The following is an 18,231-nucleotide window of genomic DNA, read 5'->3' as shown; positions in this document are numbered from 1 at the left end:
TCCTACAAAGTGGTTTTTGGATAGAAAATTCCATCTTGAATTTGTTTCCAAGAAATGCTAAAGAGCACCCATTATAGCCAGAGTAAAACAAAATTATGTGATCGTAACAGCTCTAACAAACTATTCCCACGGTATCCTATGTCACCATATCTGTGCAGCTGCTAGCCTGTTGTTTTGGGAGTCATGCGTGTCAAGCAGGAAAACACCAAATTGGTAAGAAGAACTCAGCTTTTGTTACAAGTGAAGTGGAAGATCTGTATGGAGGCATGTTAGGTGGGGTCAGAGGTCAATGTTAGGTCATTAATTGATTTATAATCGTATCTTAAGACTTTTAAATTGTAATCAAATCTATTTGCAAAGTGCCTAAAGATTCCCACCCCTACAATGTATTAAACAAGGTATCTGCAGGTCACAAGTCAAATTAAAGACTTTAAAGACCATTTTAATGCTAGTAAATAACTATAGCAATATAGTTATTTGGTCGGACTTTGCTTGTACAAATAAGCGGAACAAATTAGAAACTACCAAACACATGGGTTGTGTTTTTAAAAACTACAATTCTTAAATATATTTGTAAACTGCAGTAAAGAGCGACATCTTGGGGCATCAAGTCTTTATGACAACTGTTAGATGCAATTTACATGTCAACCGGTTCTTATCCCAAAAGTAAATGTTTTGAATTTGCTAAATGCTATTGAACTGCAGCTGGAGTGATCTGATCAGATGAGACTTTGGATAGGTCAAATTGTTAGAGAAAAACACTCCAGGTGGGTCGAATGAATGGATAGATTTATGGAAAGATTCCCCATGTGCACTGTTACATATGGTGGAGTACCTGTGATGCTGTGGGGCAGTTTGTATTTTAAAGTCCATGTTAATGTTGTTTTGAATGCATCGTAAACTTATGATTCTCATGGTCGCAGTTGGGAGATAAAATGTTTGAGAAACACTGATCAAGAGATCAGTGGTTTTTTGTGTTTTAAGAGGGTTCTGTATGTAGTATGAGCAATATGAAACCACAATCACACATCGACTCTAGTGTGTCACTTTGTCATATATTCCCAGAGGGTTAACAAAAATAGCCACAAAATGTCATTCACAGCCTAGAGACCTACATAAAGCTGCACAAGCATAAGAAAACATTGTTTAAACACTGGGAAAATTATTTTCATTGTCCAGTCAGAGAGATGGCCAGAGGGACATTCACATGACTTCTTCTTCATGATGAACACTCACGATACATGTTTGACGTCCTTTTCAAGTTATCGACTCACCATCAGCTGATGCATGAAACTCATGAACAAAGAGGTGACAGTAAATATGTCATGACACAAGTGTATAATTAGTCTGCTTCCTCTGCGATCTTCTCTTATCCGCTTTTCCATCTACACAATGCCTTGTTCCTATTTCTACCTCGGCAAACTTCACCAGCATCAAAAAGCTGTTATATAATCTGTGATTATGTGTTTCAGTGTGCGGGGTTGGCTTGCTGGGAAGAGGGTGAGGTCTGAAGGAAGAAGACCTCAGTGATAACTTTATTGTTCCTGCTGGTGTTCTCACAAACTCTACTTTACCAAAATGGGCGGAGGTGGAAAATGTGCTTTCCTCAGACACGCACTGCACAAAAAAAATAATCTGGATGCTATTCTAACAGACACCGAGCGTCCTACCGGGGAAAGAAGCATGCCGAAGGTCCCTGCGGACAGACGCTACAGTCGGCTGTGATCTTTTCTGTCACAGAACCAAGCAGAGGTATTGGCAGACGCGCTCCCTGAATTGGCAGCTTGCCGATTGGCTTCATTATTTCCACAATCAGCAACCGATTTCAAATGATGACCACACAAAACAGCAAAGGCAGTTTGAAAGCTATTTTAAATGGAGTGAGGACCAAAAAAATATTTATTCATCACAAACACAACCTTTGTGGCTCATAAATTTTGAAGATTATAGAACAAATCTGACAAGTTGCCAGTGATTAATTGGACAGTGGAAAGCCAAGTCCTATTTCCAATTCACCACAAGCTATCTAGGGGACACAGCCAACATGAGGAAGAAGATACTGTGGTCAGAGCTGTTGAAAGTTACAAAAGACTTCAGTCTAGGAGGGAGATTCAACTTCCAGAAGGAAAATGACTAAACATACATCCAAAGCTTTAAACGAATGGTTTTGATTAAATCATAGGGTTTTAAAGTGTTAAAATGTCAATCTGACTTAATTTGAGCAAAGAAGAACTGGCAATTGCTGTGTCACAATTCAGGGGCTGAATCTTTTGGAAGTTGCAAAAGACTTCCAAAAGTCTTCGACTAAGAAATTGCTGTTACTTAGTAGAACTAAGTAACAGCAATGTGACAAAGGCTGTGAGAGTTTTGTAAGGTGTTGTGTTTCAAAAGTTTTTTTACTGATGGCTTTCCCCTGCTTCTTTTCACCAGATGGCTGTGTTTGCAAGGTTTTGCAATGTACACTCCAGCATGCAAAACAAACATAAGCTGTCAAAAATATGAAAGCCTTGCAGACTGAGAATATTCACCAAGACAAACCACTGAAACGTCCATCATTCCTGTGTCAATAAACAGGTCTGCTGCCCTCTGGTAAAATGTCATTAACTCCACTGTAAAATCAATCCTTCAGTCAAGTAAAACTAATCAACAAGACTAAAGGCAATGAGACAACAAGGTCAAACTCTTCAAGCTGGAAGCTGAAACAGCAAGACTGCATGTTCTTATTTAAAACAGCCAGAATGTGAGTTTCTCTGGACATCAAGAGTGCACACTTAAAATCATCAGACATATATTGGACTTGATAACATCCACACCCATCATCAGCAAGATAACACCGCCCTTCAGTCAAGTCTCTAGTGAAGGAACTGCAAGTTGCTTGGCAACAGCAAAAAAATAAAATAAAAAAATGAAACTGAATATAAAAAATTCAACATGAAAAAAAAAATCAGTTGCGAACAAAGTCAGACTTTATGCTTTTTTTCTGCATACTAACCACATTTTCACATCTTTAGTATCGTCTTCAACTACTTTTAGACATAAATCAAGGTCAGTTTTTGATACAGGCAATGTGACTCACCACTCAGAGTGGCATCTTGATGAAATGACACAAAGGGCAAGGACAACCGACATACAGAATCAAAAATAGTTTACTTAAGCAACTTGCCAACACTTAATAGCTTGCAAACCAGCTTTCAAACAATACATCAAAAAGCTGATTTTATTACCCGAGATATTTCAAAACAGCTCAACATGGTTTTTAGTCATAAAAAGTATCACACTTCTTTTAACCAAATGACCAGCAATGTGCAATAAGAAGTGGGGGAGGAGCAGTACTGCATTGCTCCATGCTCTTAGCGACTTGCTATATTCAGCTATTTTTCTAACAAGAAATATTTAGAATCAGCAGGTCAATTTTTTTTAAAGATCTCTGACCGGCCAGAATACTGCAATCAGTGCAGTCCTACTATTCTATCAAAGTGCCATCGCAGAAATGTAAGCACTTTTCAAACCATCCATCTATCATATACTCGCTTGTCCTTGCACAACCACACTTTGTGTGTGTGTGTGTGTGTGTATGTGTGTTGGAGCCATGACATAATTCATGCCTGAACTGCCACTGCCTTTTACCCTCATGTTTTCAAAATGGCTACTTATGAGTGTTATGATATTTTTGACAGTGGACAGAGCTGAAACTGTCTGTACAGCAACCATAACCACAAAGATTTATAGTCTGAGGAACACAGTAGTCTGCCAAGTGAATGGTGAGCGATTCAAGCCTGTCTTTTCCACGTCAAATGTCAAAGTATCCTTTGGCAAGACAAATGCCCAAGCTGGCCCAAATCTTAAAATTGCTGTTTCTACTTTAGAGCAAGAAAAAGCAATTGCTAGCCTGCAAGAGGCTGAACTGCTGTATAAATGAATGTACGTGGCCAAAAGTGTAAAAATGTAGTTTAATCCACAATATTAGATCAAAATCAACAGTGTAGAAAAATAAAGCATAGTATTTTTGTGAGAAATAGTACAAGAAGCAGCCCTAACAGCGCTAACAGTGCTGACTTTCCACCATGTTAGTCAGTCTGTGGGGGATGAAAAGCAGGTTAAGGTCATTCCAATATGTAGGTTAAAGTGATGCAGAGGAGGACAGAGAGACTGCTGCAGCAAACAGTCTGGTCCACTGACCTCCTTTGGTCGTCTCTCTTTCTGCAGTATTATGTGTCCTCCACACTTTAAAGCTAATCAAACTGATTGTTTCGGCTATCCACATACACAATGACCCCCACCGGACACACACAGGCCTACATTTTTCACTTAAGCTAATGTTACACTTTCGCTGTACGTCCGGGCACTTAAAATGTCTCGGAGTAATATGTCAAAGCTACTTCCGACTCATTTCAGTTTAGTTTTTTTTTTTTTTTACTTATTTTACCTGGGTGATGAATGCTGATGATGAAAACAGTGCTGATTTCTTTTGATTCCCTGCTGCCGAATAATTAAGGGATAATACCCGAGATTAGTTTCTTCTCTCCTTTTTTTTCTTAAAGAAAGGACAAATGCTTAACTGACCGGCTTACGACGGAGCTACTTCTTTTCCTCAGCACCCGACGACCGGCCAAATGAAGCGGGGAACCGATCCTCCTCGTGCGGGGTCCCAGCGGCAGTTGTAACGGTAACGGCCGCTGCCTCCAACTGGGATGGCACTGAGCTCCTCTCACACGCCAGCTTTTCCAACCGGCCGTTCTCTCCTCCCCCTTTCCCTCCACCTTCTCCTCCTCTCCATTTTCCTCTCCAGGCTTTCTCGTCTTCTCCTCTTTTTTGTTTTTTTTTCTCCGAGACACGCGTGATGAATAATGAAAGGCTCGCGAGGTCCCAGGAGTGTTTTCTGTCCCGTTTTTTTTTCAGAGCGCGAGGCGAACACAATGAGGCCGACCCGCGTGGATCAAGTTACCACCGTCCTGCCTTTCATTCATTCATTTATTCAGCCGCTAAGCAATCTGACTGCAGCCCTGCCAGCTTCAGCTCCCTCCTGTCCAGCTTCATCTCCCTCTCTTCTTCTTGCAAACGCACCTAACCGAACCAAACAAATTATTCCTGATCTTTATGTCGCTTTCAAGTACACTTCCGGAATTAGTTTCCTTACGTTTTTTTTCCAAGTTTTTTTCTGAAGCTTTGGTCAACTTTGTTCACTTTTTACTTTATTTTACTATACAAAGTAGCTAATAATAGTCTTATAGAAAGAACTGAGACGTGGTATACATTTTTTCAAATGAAAATCTGAAATTTGTGTCCAGCGACTGCAACCTCCAGTCTCCTGAGGAATGTCTCTAGCAGTTTACCAATTTACCAGAATTAAATGTTTGCTCTTTCTTCTTGACAAAAGAAGAAAAGAAAAAAGGTGAGTCTAAATGAATGGAGAGCATATGCAAATGCCAATTTTCAAGTTTTGTCATTGTTTCTCAATTGGACTTGATTAACAAACTTTCTAAATTTGCATGTGCTAAAAAAGAAAAAACACAACAAATATTACCTTTCTCCCACTTCATGATTATGTGTTACCCTGTGGTGGTCTGTCTTATCCCAACAAAATTTTAATATAAAATATGCAAATAGTACAGATTGAATTTTATTTTAGTTTTTTTTTTATGATTATTACTGTGTCTGGCTGCCCCCGCTCTTTTGTTTAGGAGAACAGTCTGGTCTGAAGGCCAGCTTGTTTTGCTTCTGGTCTGTTTTACTACAAAGTGTAACTGCAGTGCTGTCTTTGTCTTTCTAAAACAGACAAAGCTTTACCTGATAAAAAATGTTGGGATGGCTGCATATTTTTGTTCCAAAGGCTGCAGCTTTACCATGACCTTTCCACTAATATGTCCTCTGTGTCCCAGGATGGAACTCTGCTTTTCAAAGAACATTGAATGCAGTTTATTTATTAATTTTTCATCTTTAAAATAAAGGCAGCAAACTAGATTTTTTTCCCTCTTTTGTCTTTCTAAGTGTGAAGTGTCTTGATCAACAGTTTTTCAACACAAAAGAAGCTACAAATGGAGTTAATCAAAAAGAGCTTACATGTGCAACTTTTGCTATACACTGAAATATTCCTAATATTCTGTTAGGGACCAATATGTTCAGTATTCAGTCAGCTATCAGCAGGAGAAGCAGAAAAATTGTCGTGTCACACATTTTTCTGGCTGCAAAGAACTTGCAGTCTTGTCATTGTTGCAGCACTGTGGTTGTCTTTCATGTCCTCGCTAAACTTTTATCTGGAAAAAATTTTGCTTTGAACCCAGGATCGTGACAGACAGTTGTTGTTTTTTTTTTCTATCTTTCGAGTTGGTGTGAAACCAAAGTTTGTGACAAAATTTGAAACATATAACCTAAAAAAGTAATGTTTCAGGGCTCACGTAAACCATAAAAGAGTTGAATCTGAATTGGTAAGCATTCATTACTCACCATGGCAGTTTGGTGGTCTATCCTTGGAAAAGGAGCTTCAAAGCCATTTGCTGTCATTATGGTGGCCTCTTGGCTGTAGCCTGCACAGTAAAATTTGAGTTATTGATAGTGTTTTCGTAGTTTTACTTGTGATATATAACCACATTTGAGAATTTCGATTGAACCTGAACCACATAAGACATAAATGTAAACTAATTTTGTATAGCCTGTATATTATGTGTTCCCACAGGATATGTGCAGTGGTATTAAAGGGATTTTTCATGAGTACTGAGAGTTATACTGAAAGAGAACATTTATTTTTATTCTGCATCCTGTGTCCTGTCACTTATTCTTGTAACAACATAAACCTTCCACCCGGCTAAAGTTAAACCTGCCAACACTGAGAAATTTTAGTGCAGTGAGGGTATTTCTACTTCAAAGACATACTCTTTGGAATATGCCTTTAGAGACTACATGCAATCTCTAAAGGTATAAAAGTCACATTAATTTGGGGCCTTCAAAAATTTCATTTTTAACAATCATCTGGAATAATTCTAACTGGATATTTCTTCACTTTTCTTGGCAGAATTGAAAGAGTTAGTTTAAATTGGAGAAGGTGAGGGCTATAGAAAAGTCATTATAGAAACTTATAGAAAATATCACCAATATTGTTACCAAGTCGGTGTTAGTACTGGATCAATATTATACTTTAGATTGATATTTCCTCTTGAAATTCATTTTATTTTTGTACTTCAGTTACTCAGCCCTACCTAAAAGAATGTCGTTTTGATTTGCTGCCAAATGATACATTTCTGCACTTTGTTTATTAAGAAAAAATGCACACATTTTTTTAAATTCTCTCTATTATGTTGATATGTTATGAAGGTGTTTGGCAGACACCAACTTTGCACAAACTCTATTCTAGGTTAATTGAAAGAAAAAAAACCCCCCACAAAAACAGAAGAGTCAGAATTTTGATGATATGTCAAACTTAAATAATAAAAACTGTCTGTATCAGCATTGGTGATGCTGGCCCAGTATTTACCTGGCATCATATCAATACCAAAATATGCCCTGTTTACATATCACACACTTCTACTAAATACTATACAAGTGGGGGTAAATATTTAAGCTCGTCTGTTTGATTTTGAGTGTGAGTGAATGTTTTTGTCTAATTGATCCAGATATTTTGACCTCTCTATTGCCTATCAATGTGAAAATAAACATGCTGTCCAAATGTTCTGAGCATAATGTCAAAAAATTATGTTATGCAAAATTTTAACCCTAACAAAATATGCGTGCTTTGTTAGTGGCAGTGGATATTACGATAGCTGGGTGCAGTAAGGACAGCTTGTGATCTTTTGTCAGCAGCCAAAGAAAAAAGTGGATGTTAGAGACAGATGGAAAGAACAAGCAGGAGACAGCAGGGGGTTCACTGGAGAAACTCAGCTTTATTGACAGAAGATGGAGAGAGAGGTTACAGATGTCAGAGCAGAGACAGAGAGTGGAATAGAGGGTGTGACAGAGTGATAGGGAAGTACAGAGAGAGGTGTGAACAATAGAAAATGGCTTCTTAATTTTTGTTTCAACAGTCCAAACTACCAGGAGGATAGAGAGTCAGGAAAAGGGAGACTCCTACAGATTCACAAGAGTACTGCAGACTTGGCAGTGGGGCTGGTAAACTGAGTTTCCAATGTGTTTGTTCTTACTTTACATCCAAACAAACAGAAACCTGTTTGGGGAAGCTGCACTGGTCTTCCTACATTCCCAAACTGTGAAAATGTTTTCTAATGAAGGTTTTTTTGTTCACTACCTGCTCAATACTGGGAAAACTGGAAAATAAAAGAATAAAAACTCTTTCCAGCATGCACACTTCTGGATACTTTTCTCAGCGACAAAACCAAAGTAGGGTGAGGCATGTTTTATCCAACCCACGTGAGCAAAGAAGGATTGTTATTTTCATTGTCCTTAGCCTTGAGAGCCATTCAGTTTCCTTGGTGTAAATAAAATATATCACAAGAGTTTTGAAACAACAGTTGCAAACAAATGGAGGTTATGTGTGGTTAATGGTGAGATCACACACAGCAAAGCAGTGGGTTGAGTGATAATATAAAGATCTGAATTGTGCGCTCAAACAGTGACTAAAAAGGCATTGCAGAATATTTCTAATATCATAATTTGAATTATTCTCTGTACCTACAAACATGTGGTAAATAAAGGCATCATTAAATAAAATAAGAGGGTTTTTACATTCTGTTTCAATATAGAATGCCAGAATCTAGCATACTTGCTCAGTACCTAATTCAATAGCTTGATGGATTTACTGACATTTGCGGTAGCCAGTCACATTAGAGCATATATTTGTTTAAAGAGTAAAATGCAATTCCAAAGTGGGAGCTTAGTGTGTGATTTGTGGATAGAATTACCTATAATAACATATTTATGAGACCGCATAGGCTGGAATTGCTGTTGTTTCCACCAGAGTTAGCAGCCAGAGCAGGTGGTCAGTTAGGTTCTTTAGTAGAAGATCAGGGTCAGTAAACGAGTCAATAAATAACTGTGAAGTGTTAATGTTGTGTCTAAAAATCAGAGTGCAGAGGCACATATACGGTAAAGTCTTGAAATTCTTGAACTATTTTAAATATCCAGATTTAATCTGCCTATATATTATATATATTTATATTTATTTTACACTTTTTAAAAGATAAAAATAAACAAAAAACTGCTTTCGGGTTTTGAAATTATCATTTTATATGTGAAAACACACAAAATGTTGTGTTTTTGTTTTCCCAAAAAATTTCTGAAATCTCATCTCTGTCCTGAAACTGATTTTTTTTTTCATCTCATCTTGTGAGATGGATGTTTCATCACTTTGCTTATTCCTGATAGTGGTCAGCTGCACAGAAATCTAATACCACTAATTGTCTGGTTTAAAACTGGTACTGGTGAGTGAATCATGTCAAGATCAGAGTACATGCATTAAGCACGTTAGGTGAGTTTCCTGATTTTTTTTTTTTATGGCAAACTAGTGTTACAAACTACTTCACAAATCCTTGAGAATTTTTAGCATCCTTCTCGCCAAAGGCTGTGCTGACTGTAGAAAGAGCTGGCAGTGCTTTTAGTCTTGTTTTTGTAAAAAGTATTGTATTTGTTTAGTTTTTCCACATCAATTAAGTGATGCTACAAAAAAATACTCATTAAAAGCATGGACCTTTTTTTGTTCCAATAAAAGCTCATAAGAGCACATATACAACTGTAACACCAACGCAACTTCTGTGTCAGTAGTTGTACATTATTTTATGATTAAGTGTTTAAGTATGCATTCCCACACTGCAGAGTGTATTTGTTTTCAGCTGCCTGTGCTTTTAATAATTAGACACACTGGAAAAGTTGGCTGTTTTGATCCTACTGGCTGCCAAATAGTGATCCGGACCTTCCTATTGGCTTGTGAGTTAGGAAGAACAAGAATGAGAGGAAATTACCTCAACTGTTGGAGCTGCTGGAGTTAGTGGTGGAAGCAGCAGAGGGAAAAGAGAGAGAAAACAAAAAGTTTCTTGCGGAAACACGCATCATTGGATTTTTGAGTTTCAAAACAAAACAACGTGTGGTTGCATAAGAGAAGCAAAGAAATAAAAGTCTATTTATCTCTATATTTTGTTAGAACTATCAGTGTTGTAGAATGAACAGGCACATAAAGAAACCAAGGCAACAAATGCCCACCTCTCCTGTCTCTGGAGAGAGACTCTGTACAAGGAAAAGTGTGGGTCGGTTCAGTTCGTACATTTCTCTGTGTGATTGTTTTTATTGGAGTGTGTTGAACAGGAGGCTGAGGGTTAACAGAGGAGGATGTGGCCTAACGGAAAGAGTTAAGGAGAAACAAGTGATACTTTCTTTAAATGCTTAATAGGCTGTAACACCAGGGGAGATGATCTAGTTGGTTGATGTGTATTGTTTTTTTCCACCTTTGCCCAGACTGACTTTTCCTTAATCATATTTTTTTTGGCACAGATATTCTTATCCCTTAAGCTTTTCCACTTTTTGCCACCTCAAAATCACAAACTTCACTTTTTATTGGGATTTTACCTCATAAATCAAAGAAATTGGTGCATAATTGTAGAGTAGGAGGCAAATGAGATATGGTTTTCAACTTCTTTAATAAAAAGAAATCTTAAATGTGTGGCATGCACACGTGTCCACCTCACTGCTATTATAGCAGCAAGTCTTTTGACGAGCAAGTCTCTATTGTCTCTGCTCATCGAGAGACTGAAATTAATGCCCATTCTGTTTTGACAGGATGGAGAGTTTTTGTGAACATGAACTTTTAGTCTTGCCATGGTTTCTCAATTGGATACAGGTCTAACCTTTGTGTGTGCATGAATAATATTAACATTAATATATTTTGGAAGGTGAACCCAAGCCTTTTGTTGCCTCTAGCAAGTTTTCTTTCTGGGATTTCTCTTTCTTAAGCATCATCAAGCTTGACATCGACTTTGACTTGCTTCCATGTCCTTCTTGGAGAAAAGCATTCCCACGTCATGACACTGCCACCAGTGTATTTCTCGATGGAGATTGTGTTCTACGTCATGTTCAGTGTCAGGTCTCTGCTATACACTTATGTTTTCTCTCATCCTAATAAAGTCCCTTCTTCCACAAGTTTATTGTGCCCCCTCAATGACTTGCTGGAAGCAGTAAACATAAATATTAATGACTTTCTTTCAAAGGTGTTTTTCTTCCTGCCACTTTTCCATAAAGGCTGGATTTATTTTGTCTTCGTTCACTTCAGCTGTTGTCTATTTATAAATATTTTTGAAAACCGTTGGTATATTTGTCTTTCATTTCACCATTGTATGCTGCTTCCTGTTGGTCTAGCAAATAAAATCCCAATAAAACACATAAAACATGCATGATAGCTGAAGAGGTATGAATATTCTTATCAACAGCTTATTTCCTGCATCTTTTTTGCTGATCTGAATTCACAAAATACCGTATTGTCTGATAAGACAGCAGATGGAAGTGTTATAGAGGTAACGAGGGAGCAAAACTGATCAGATGGCTGAGTAGAAAGTCAAAAGTAAGACAAGACATGGAGTGTGTTTGTGCGTGTTGTGCCAGTCATTCAGAGTCCAGAGGAGGAAGCCAGAGCTTCTGTTAGTAATCATCCAAACACAGCGCAGAGGAAGGTGATAATAAAAGGTTGGAAGAAGGAGAAGACTCAGTCACATGACGATGCAGCACTGGCACCGTTTCCTCTTGTCCGTACCTGTGGCGGGGGTGAGGCCGGGTGGCGGGGCTATGTTTGCTTCTGGGTTTGCAGGGGGTGAGGACGCGCTGTCCGGTTCGCGCCCGTCAGACGACAGTTCTGTGCTGACGGCCTCGGATGTGGCCGGCCGTCCCGACACCAGGTCAGCGGCGGTGCCGTCGATGATGGAGATGTCAGTGACCGTCTTCTCCCTCAGGGATTTCTCATCATCTTCGTCGATGAGCACGACCTCAGCCTTGACTGCACCGTCAAAGCCCAGCAGCCTCCTGCTCTCACTTGTGTCCTCAACTTCCTGGTAGCCAAGGAACACCATGGTGACGGGGTGCTCTGTGCTGGCTTGGGGCATGGAGCTGAGGTCATTGCTCTGATTGGCTGATGAACCTGGTTGGGTTGTAATGGGAGCAGTGGAAGGAGGCATCATGCCCAGCCGGGTTTCCCTTTGGAGGGTGATCTGGGCTGGTGGACTGGAAGGAATGGATGGTGGGGCACAGGAGGGCGGTGACAGATCATCCACATCAGCAGGAGAAACGTAAGCTTGACGTGGAACTGGGGTCACCGTCACCTGACCCCTCCTGCTGTCTCCTCCTCCTGCATGTGAAGGCCTGGCAGCTCGCTGGACTAACTCATCAACCTGTGCAGAGCTCCAGCCATTCTCCACGGTGCTGGTAGAGACGCCCCCAGAGGAAGTGACCTCGTAGACGACTTTCCTCCCATCATCGTAGACCTTGACACCCCGCGAGGCAGCCTCCAATGGGCTGACGCGATTGGCCGACAGGATGCGCTGCTCACCGGTCTTCGGATCGTGCTGAACGTTGATCTCCATGGCGAACATTGCTGTTAGAACAGGAGGTGTGGGATGGGATGGGATGGAGGGGAGAGTGGGTTTGAAGCAGGAGTTAAGGGGTGGGTTGAGGGAAGTGAAAAGTGGGGTGGGAACAAAAAGGTGAGGGGATGAAGTGGGAGGATCCACAAACAGTTTCTTAAATAAAGTGATAATTAAAATCATATCTGTTAAACTGTTAGTAAATTATAAATTTATCCAGAATATTAGGAAATCTAATCAGTATGATTACTAAAATATTTTACTGTAAACATGTTGATAGTAAGTCAAGAACAACAGACAGTGGTAAACTTGTCACCCCTTATAGTTTTGTATTTAACTTTCCTTTCTAAAATAATCAGTGTCTAAAAATGACTTATGAGTTTCTATTTTTCCATTAATATAACATGAACACTGACTCCCAAAGCTACTCTTCAAAATTGGAAAGACAAAAGAACAGACTTCTAAAGTGAGGTGGTGGAGAAAAATCAACTGGACTGAACTTTGTCAAGTCAAGAAAGAGCAAGAGTTAACGAAGATAAAACAATGGTAATGGAGAATTGGGTCAAAGACTGGCATCTTCGGGTCACCAAATCTTCATACCAACCAGAAGATGCCATGTATCTGACATTTGATTGTGGTGCAAATAAAATTGCTTTTTCTATCCCACCATCACAGGTCTCACTTATTGGAAAAAGAGGGTTGTACAAAAGGATTAACATTGCAGGACTTGAAAAAAAAACAAAAAAAACAACAACAACGATTATTTTGCTCTAATATTTCATACTCTATTGAATAAATGTAAATTTTTTCAGTGTGAGCTCATGCTACTGCAATAACTTTGCAGATCATTATAGAAGTGCCAATAAGCATGAAGGTCGCTGTACAAACTCAGCTCCCACTGTGACTGTCGCAACTGCACTGCTGCTAAAGTTGAGCTTTTGTTTTTCAGGGCTCTGCACAGTCAGCAGCCCTTTATAGTATGCAATGAATTGAGCTTTCAAGAAAAAGAACCCATACTTTCATAAACTATGTCATTATTTCTCGGATGCAGTATGCATTTCTATACTAAAAGTACTTCAGATCTGCTTTTTCCCTTGATAATAATAGTAAATACACAGGTTTGCTAATAAAAATGTTAATCAATTGAAAGCATTATTCCATCTTTGATATTCAATAATTTTCATGTATGTGGATATTTAGCGAGATAACTTATCCTGGGTAACTTTCTGAGAATTTCAAAGTTGAAAATCGGTTCAAATGTGCGCATATAGTATAACTCGTTTGTTCTTCTAGTGAGGTCATACTAGTCATAATCCCTCTTGGCTCAGACCCAAAACCTTTCTATCCTCTCATCCCTCCCTCCATCCCTCTTTTCCTCCTCTCTTATTCTTACCGGGTCTTGATGTGGTGTGCTCTCCAGAGGCAGATCGGCCGCTCCGGAGATAAGCGGTCAGGTCTAGGTGGTTGGGATCGGGATCCGAGTAGTCCGAGACGGGGGCGGACATTCTGCCGGCAGCATCTAGTGAGCGGGAGCGCAGGAGGAGAAATGGCACATGGTCAGTGAGATGAGAGAGAATCACACTCTACTCTAACTATGCGCTATTGGAGATCCGTAAACATGAGTACGCTGGGGACACGCACACACACCTCAATGATGCAAAGCCACATCCGTGCGAAAATAATACACACACACACACACATAGCCCGGCCTCTCTACTGGAAAACTAACCCCACCCCTGCGTGACCCTGACCACCCCATCCACATAAACACCATTGCACTCTCCCTCTCGGTTTCTGTGTTAGTGCCAACACTGGTACCCCTGAGTTACAGTGCTTATGCAGCAGAAGTGTGTCCAAGTCCATGATTGTGTATTTGTCTTTCCATATATGTGTCAATACGTGTGTGTGTCTGCAGGAACAATGCATCAGGGGCTTACGAGGCTTGTTGGTGAACAGTGAGGAGATAAAGGGAGCGGCTAGAAGGTGCAGAGTCATGGCCTTGTGTGTATGCGTGAGCTTCAATAGTCTCGCTGAGCTTCATTGTGTGTGTGTGTGTGTGTGTGTGTGAGTTAGTTTTGGTTTGGTGCATGTATATATTTATGTCTATGTGGAGGGGTGTGCGTGCGTGCATGTGGCTGGCTGGCTGTGTGTTTGGGGGATTCAGGAGAGGGCTCTGGCTTCCATCTCTCCTGCCTCAGCGAGACTATTATTCACATACCCGCCATGCAGATGCACACAAACACAGTTCAGGGTCAAGTTATTGCACTTTCAATGTATGCGTGCGTGCGTGTGTGTGTGTGGGTGTGTGTGTGTGTGTGTAAATTTGTTCCATTTTCTCATTACCGCAGCCTTAAATTGTGCAGTTTCATTAATGCAGTACAATGTCCAAAATACACAAGCAAACAAGGCCTTTATAATAAACCACCAAAGTCAGCAAAAGTTGATAAGAAAAAAAAGCTGCAGCTGGTTTAATCATGAGTTCATCCAAGGAACCCACTTGGCTTGGACTACAGTATCTTTAACTTGTTTTACCTTTGCAAAATATCTTATGGAACAAATAGATTACATTTAAACAAGGATATTAATAAAGTTCACAGACTATAATAAAAAAAATAGCCTGATGCTACTCAATGTATCAAATTCTGAGGATTAATTCACCCCAGATAAGGACTGACTCTCCAGAGCCTCTTGGACAGATATAAAGTTGCCAAATCTCCAAAGGCCTTTATGACCCTACCAGACTCTTTCAGTGCTATCCTAACATAATGCCATTATCTTTGGTATCACATTGGCACTAGTGTGGAGCTTGTAGAGTTTCTGCACCTTCATCATAAGTTTCAGTCTTATGATGAAGTAGAGGCGGAACCGCCATCAGTATTTTCGTTAGCTTAATGAGTAGCATAGGAGGCTGCAGCTCATTTGATTTCTTGTACAGAGTGCTACAGATTGCTAAGGGTGATGACTTGTGCTGAAATTTCAAACCAGGGAAGTGTACTATGCATTTATCTTGGCAAGTGCTTATAGAAAAATAACAAAAAAGAAAATATTTTCTGAATGAAAAGAAAATTTTTTTCCTTTTTCTTAATTTACTCTTGGACTCTAATAAGACTTTTAAGTCTAACTATGGTTTTCATAGCTTTACAAATGGTTTTTAATGACAGTGATTATATGATTGTAAACTTCTATTCTAAACATTGTTTTAGCTGCTTGGTGAGCAGCAGATGTAATGCATACATCATCTACACCACCAAAAGGATTATTTGAGCAACATGGCCAGTCTTGCCTTGAACAACACATGCAAGTGTACAAAGACCTGATATTATGGCTAACCCTAACCCTAACCATAGGGTTAGGGTTAGGTTAGGGTTAGGGTTAGGAGTAAGGACACTCCTGTGTCCTTACTGTTCCTCAGAAAACCTCTCCAACAACTTGTAAAGATCATCCACAGTTATTTTTGATGCCATGATGCAATTTTAGTTCAGTGTGAAAATGAAAGAGGCATCATGTGACTACTACTGGAGACCTGGCCTCATATTATGAACATTTTCACATGTGCATTTTTCATTCATCTTACCTTTTTCCTGGGTCATGAGACTCTGCAAAAAGACAAGACAAAATCTATTTAAGCTACTGCAGCAGAGCACAAACAGCACAACAGAATATGAATCTGGTCTACTTTGATCTCCAATTGATCTCTAGCAGTTTATTAATATGACTGCTATCTTAGTGCTATTCATATTCTTTGTGCTTTCAGGTTAATGAGGTTGCTTCATTGTTTTGATGAACATTAGTATTTCAAATTAACCAACAGGGAACAACAGATTAAATATAAAAAAAACAAGGTTGAATTCTTTCTCAGAGAAACCACATTGTCAGTAAAATATCAAAAATCAGATTTAAAATAAACTAAAACTATAATTTGTGGGCTGCTGACATTTATTTTAATGCTAGAGTACAGCACTAGTCATGTAATTTCAGTATTTTCAGACCTTTCAATTAAATGTCAAAAGTCACTACATTTTTAATGCTTTATGGATTCATTTGAATTTTTTTACCTTTTGCAGGTCTTCTATGGAGCGCTCCGTCTCTTTCAGACGCTGGCGAAGAACTTGCTCTTTGGCAGAAATTTGAGACTCTTCACTCTCAAGTGCACCAATCTCAGACTCCAATCTGAAAGCAGACAAAATCCCACAAAAAGGTTGATGTCTGTACAGGTGAAAATTAGATAATAATGTCATGAACATCAGAAAACATCTCTCAACTGTAATGCAGCTGAGGACTGAGCTAGAATATTATTGTTGCATGTGACTTCAAGAAGAGTCAGTTTCTTGGCCTTTTTGTCCCCCCTAAACCTTGACAATTTTTACACATCGTCACAATTCTCCAAACTACAACATAAACAAGGCTGTGTTCATACAAAAGCATATCCACTCCATGCTCATAGATTTTCAAGAGATGGATGTAACAACAATACTAGGAAGTTCTCTGGGAGGAGGACCATGACTTGTTCCCTTGCTTCAGAATATGTCCCTCGGGGGAAATGCGGTATTTGTGAGGTCAGAGTGTGTAAGAATATGTGCATACGAAAGGTAAAAGGGTTCAAAACAATACCACATTAAGAGGCAGTCTTTCTATAGAGTTTAAGTGGAGCTCACTCCTAATTTAGTGAACCTATGAGGATGAATAAGAGCCTTTGGGGTTATGAAAGCACTGTTTTTTCTGAGGGACATTTTACCAAAAACACATCACTAAAATTATTAGACCTACTGTAATAAGCTGACCTTGTTCAAGTCTGAACTTCGGTGGGAATTCAGTATGTTATCTGGGAGCATTGAGGATAATGATGTTCTGTTAGATTTGTGGATATTTCTATGAAATTACACAGAAACTAATTATCCTGTTACATTTGTGCTCATGGTCACAACTGCCCCTCACACAACTGCTTTTACATTTTTTTTGAGTCTATCTGACCTGTCAAAACCATCACAGTTTTAAAGGCTTGCAACTGCCTTGCTTTCTTTGGTCCAATACTGATAACTAGCACAATATTTACTGCTCATGAATTTGTATGCAACTAGGTTGCTTAAATTTTTTTCTATTAGTTTTAGATTACTGAAATGTCTCTCCCCTCGAGCAACAGTCATAGGAAACATGCAAAATACACGTAAAGCAATCCAGACTTCTCAAAAAATGCTATGGAGTTGCATTTTATTCAAGCTGCAGTATATAATTTTAATAAAAAATATGTTCTTCATATTTGTTAAAGTTGTCACCATGTCGTGACAGTTTGTTGTGAGACAGATAATCTGTGAAAACCATCAATCACCTCCTTGAGCTACTATTACTGGTTAAAGTAATGTAACGTTCCGACCAAAACAACCAATCAGAACCAGGGGGAGGGTCTTAGTGCTGCCAATCAATCTTCAAAAATACAATATAATAAATTTTGTAATTGACAGGGCCCCAAAACAATAAATAAATAAATAAATAAATTGTGGAGGGCCCCCTGTTAGTCAGGGGCCCTTAGAATTGTCATAACTCCCCCTCTATATGGCGCCCCTGGGCAGCAGTAATGTCATTAAGCTGTAATGTAAAATTTCCATTGGATGCAAATACATTTCTTCCCCTCCACTTACACAGAATTGTTCTGAACCCCAAAAATTCTCTTTGTCTCTTTAAAGTATTGTTTGAAGAACAATTAGTTTACTGCAGGGAGGGCCAGGGT

The 18,231-nt window shown here is 39.2% G+C and overlaps 1 protein-coding gene across 3 annotated transcripts in view; it reads right to left on the bottom strand.

Moving 5' to 3' along the window:
- The window catches only part of LOC129366317 (A-kinase anchor protein 2), a 78,760-nt gene that overhangs the window by 22,352 nt on the left and 38,177 nt on the right, over window positions 1–18,231 (bottom strand). For 2 of the 3 annotated variants that reach the window (XM_055040096.1, XM_055040097.1), the window contains exons 5-9: window positions 16,562–16,676; window positions 16,081–16,102; window positions 13,900–14,025; window positions 11,684–12,517; window positions 6,445–6,524 (exon numbers count right to left, since the gene is read on the bottom strand). In XM_055040096.1, coding sequence (XP_054896071.1) covers window positions 6,445–6,524; window positions 11,684–12,517; window positions 13,900–14,025; window positions 16,081–16,102; window positions 16,562–16,676 — 1,177 coding nt within the window. Of the gene's footprint in view, window positions 1–6,444; window positions 6,525–11,683; window positions 12,518–13,899; window positions 14,026–14,153; window positions 14,965–16,080; window positions 16,103–16,561; window positions 16,677–18,231 lie in introns of those variants that run through there. The other variant, XM_055040098.1, reaches the window with a different exon arrangement.

The sequence above is a fragment of the Poeciliopsis prolifica genome, unplaced genomic scaffold (assembly GCF_027474105.1).
Source record: "Poeciliopsis prolifica strain line A6 unplaced genomic scaffold, Auburn_PproV2 SCAFFOLD015, whole genome shotgun sequence".
Lineage (NCBI taxonomy): Eukaryota > Metazoa > Chordata > Actinopteri > Cyprinodontiformes > Poeciliidae > Poeciliopsis > Poeciliopsis prolifica.
This window is presented reverse-complemented; position numbering and strand designations above follow the sequence as displayed.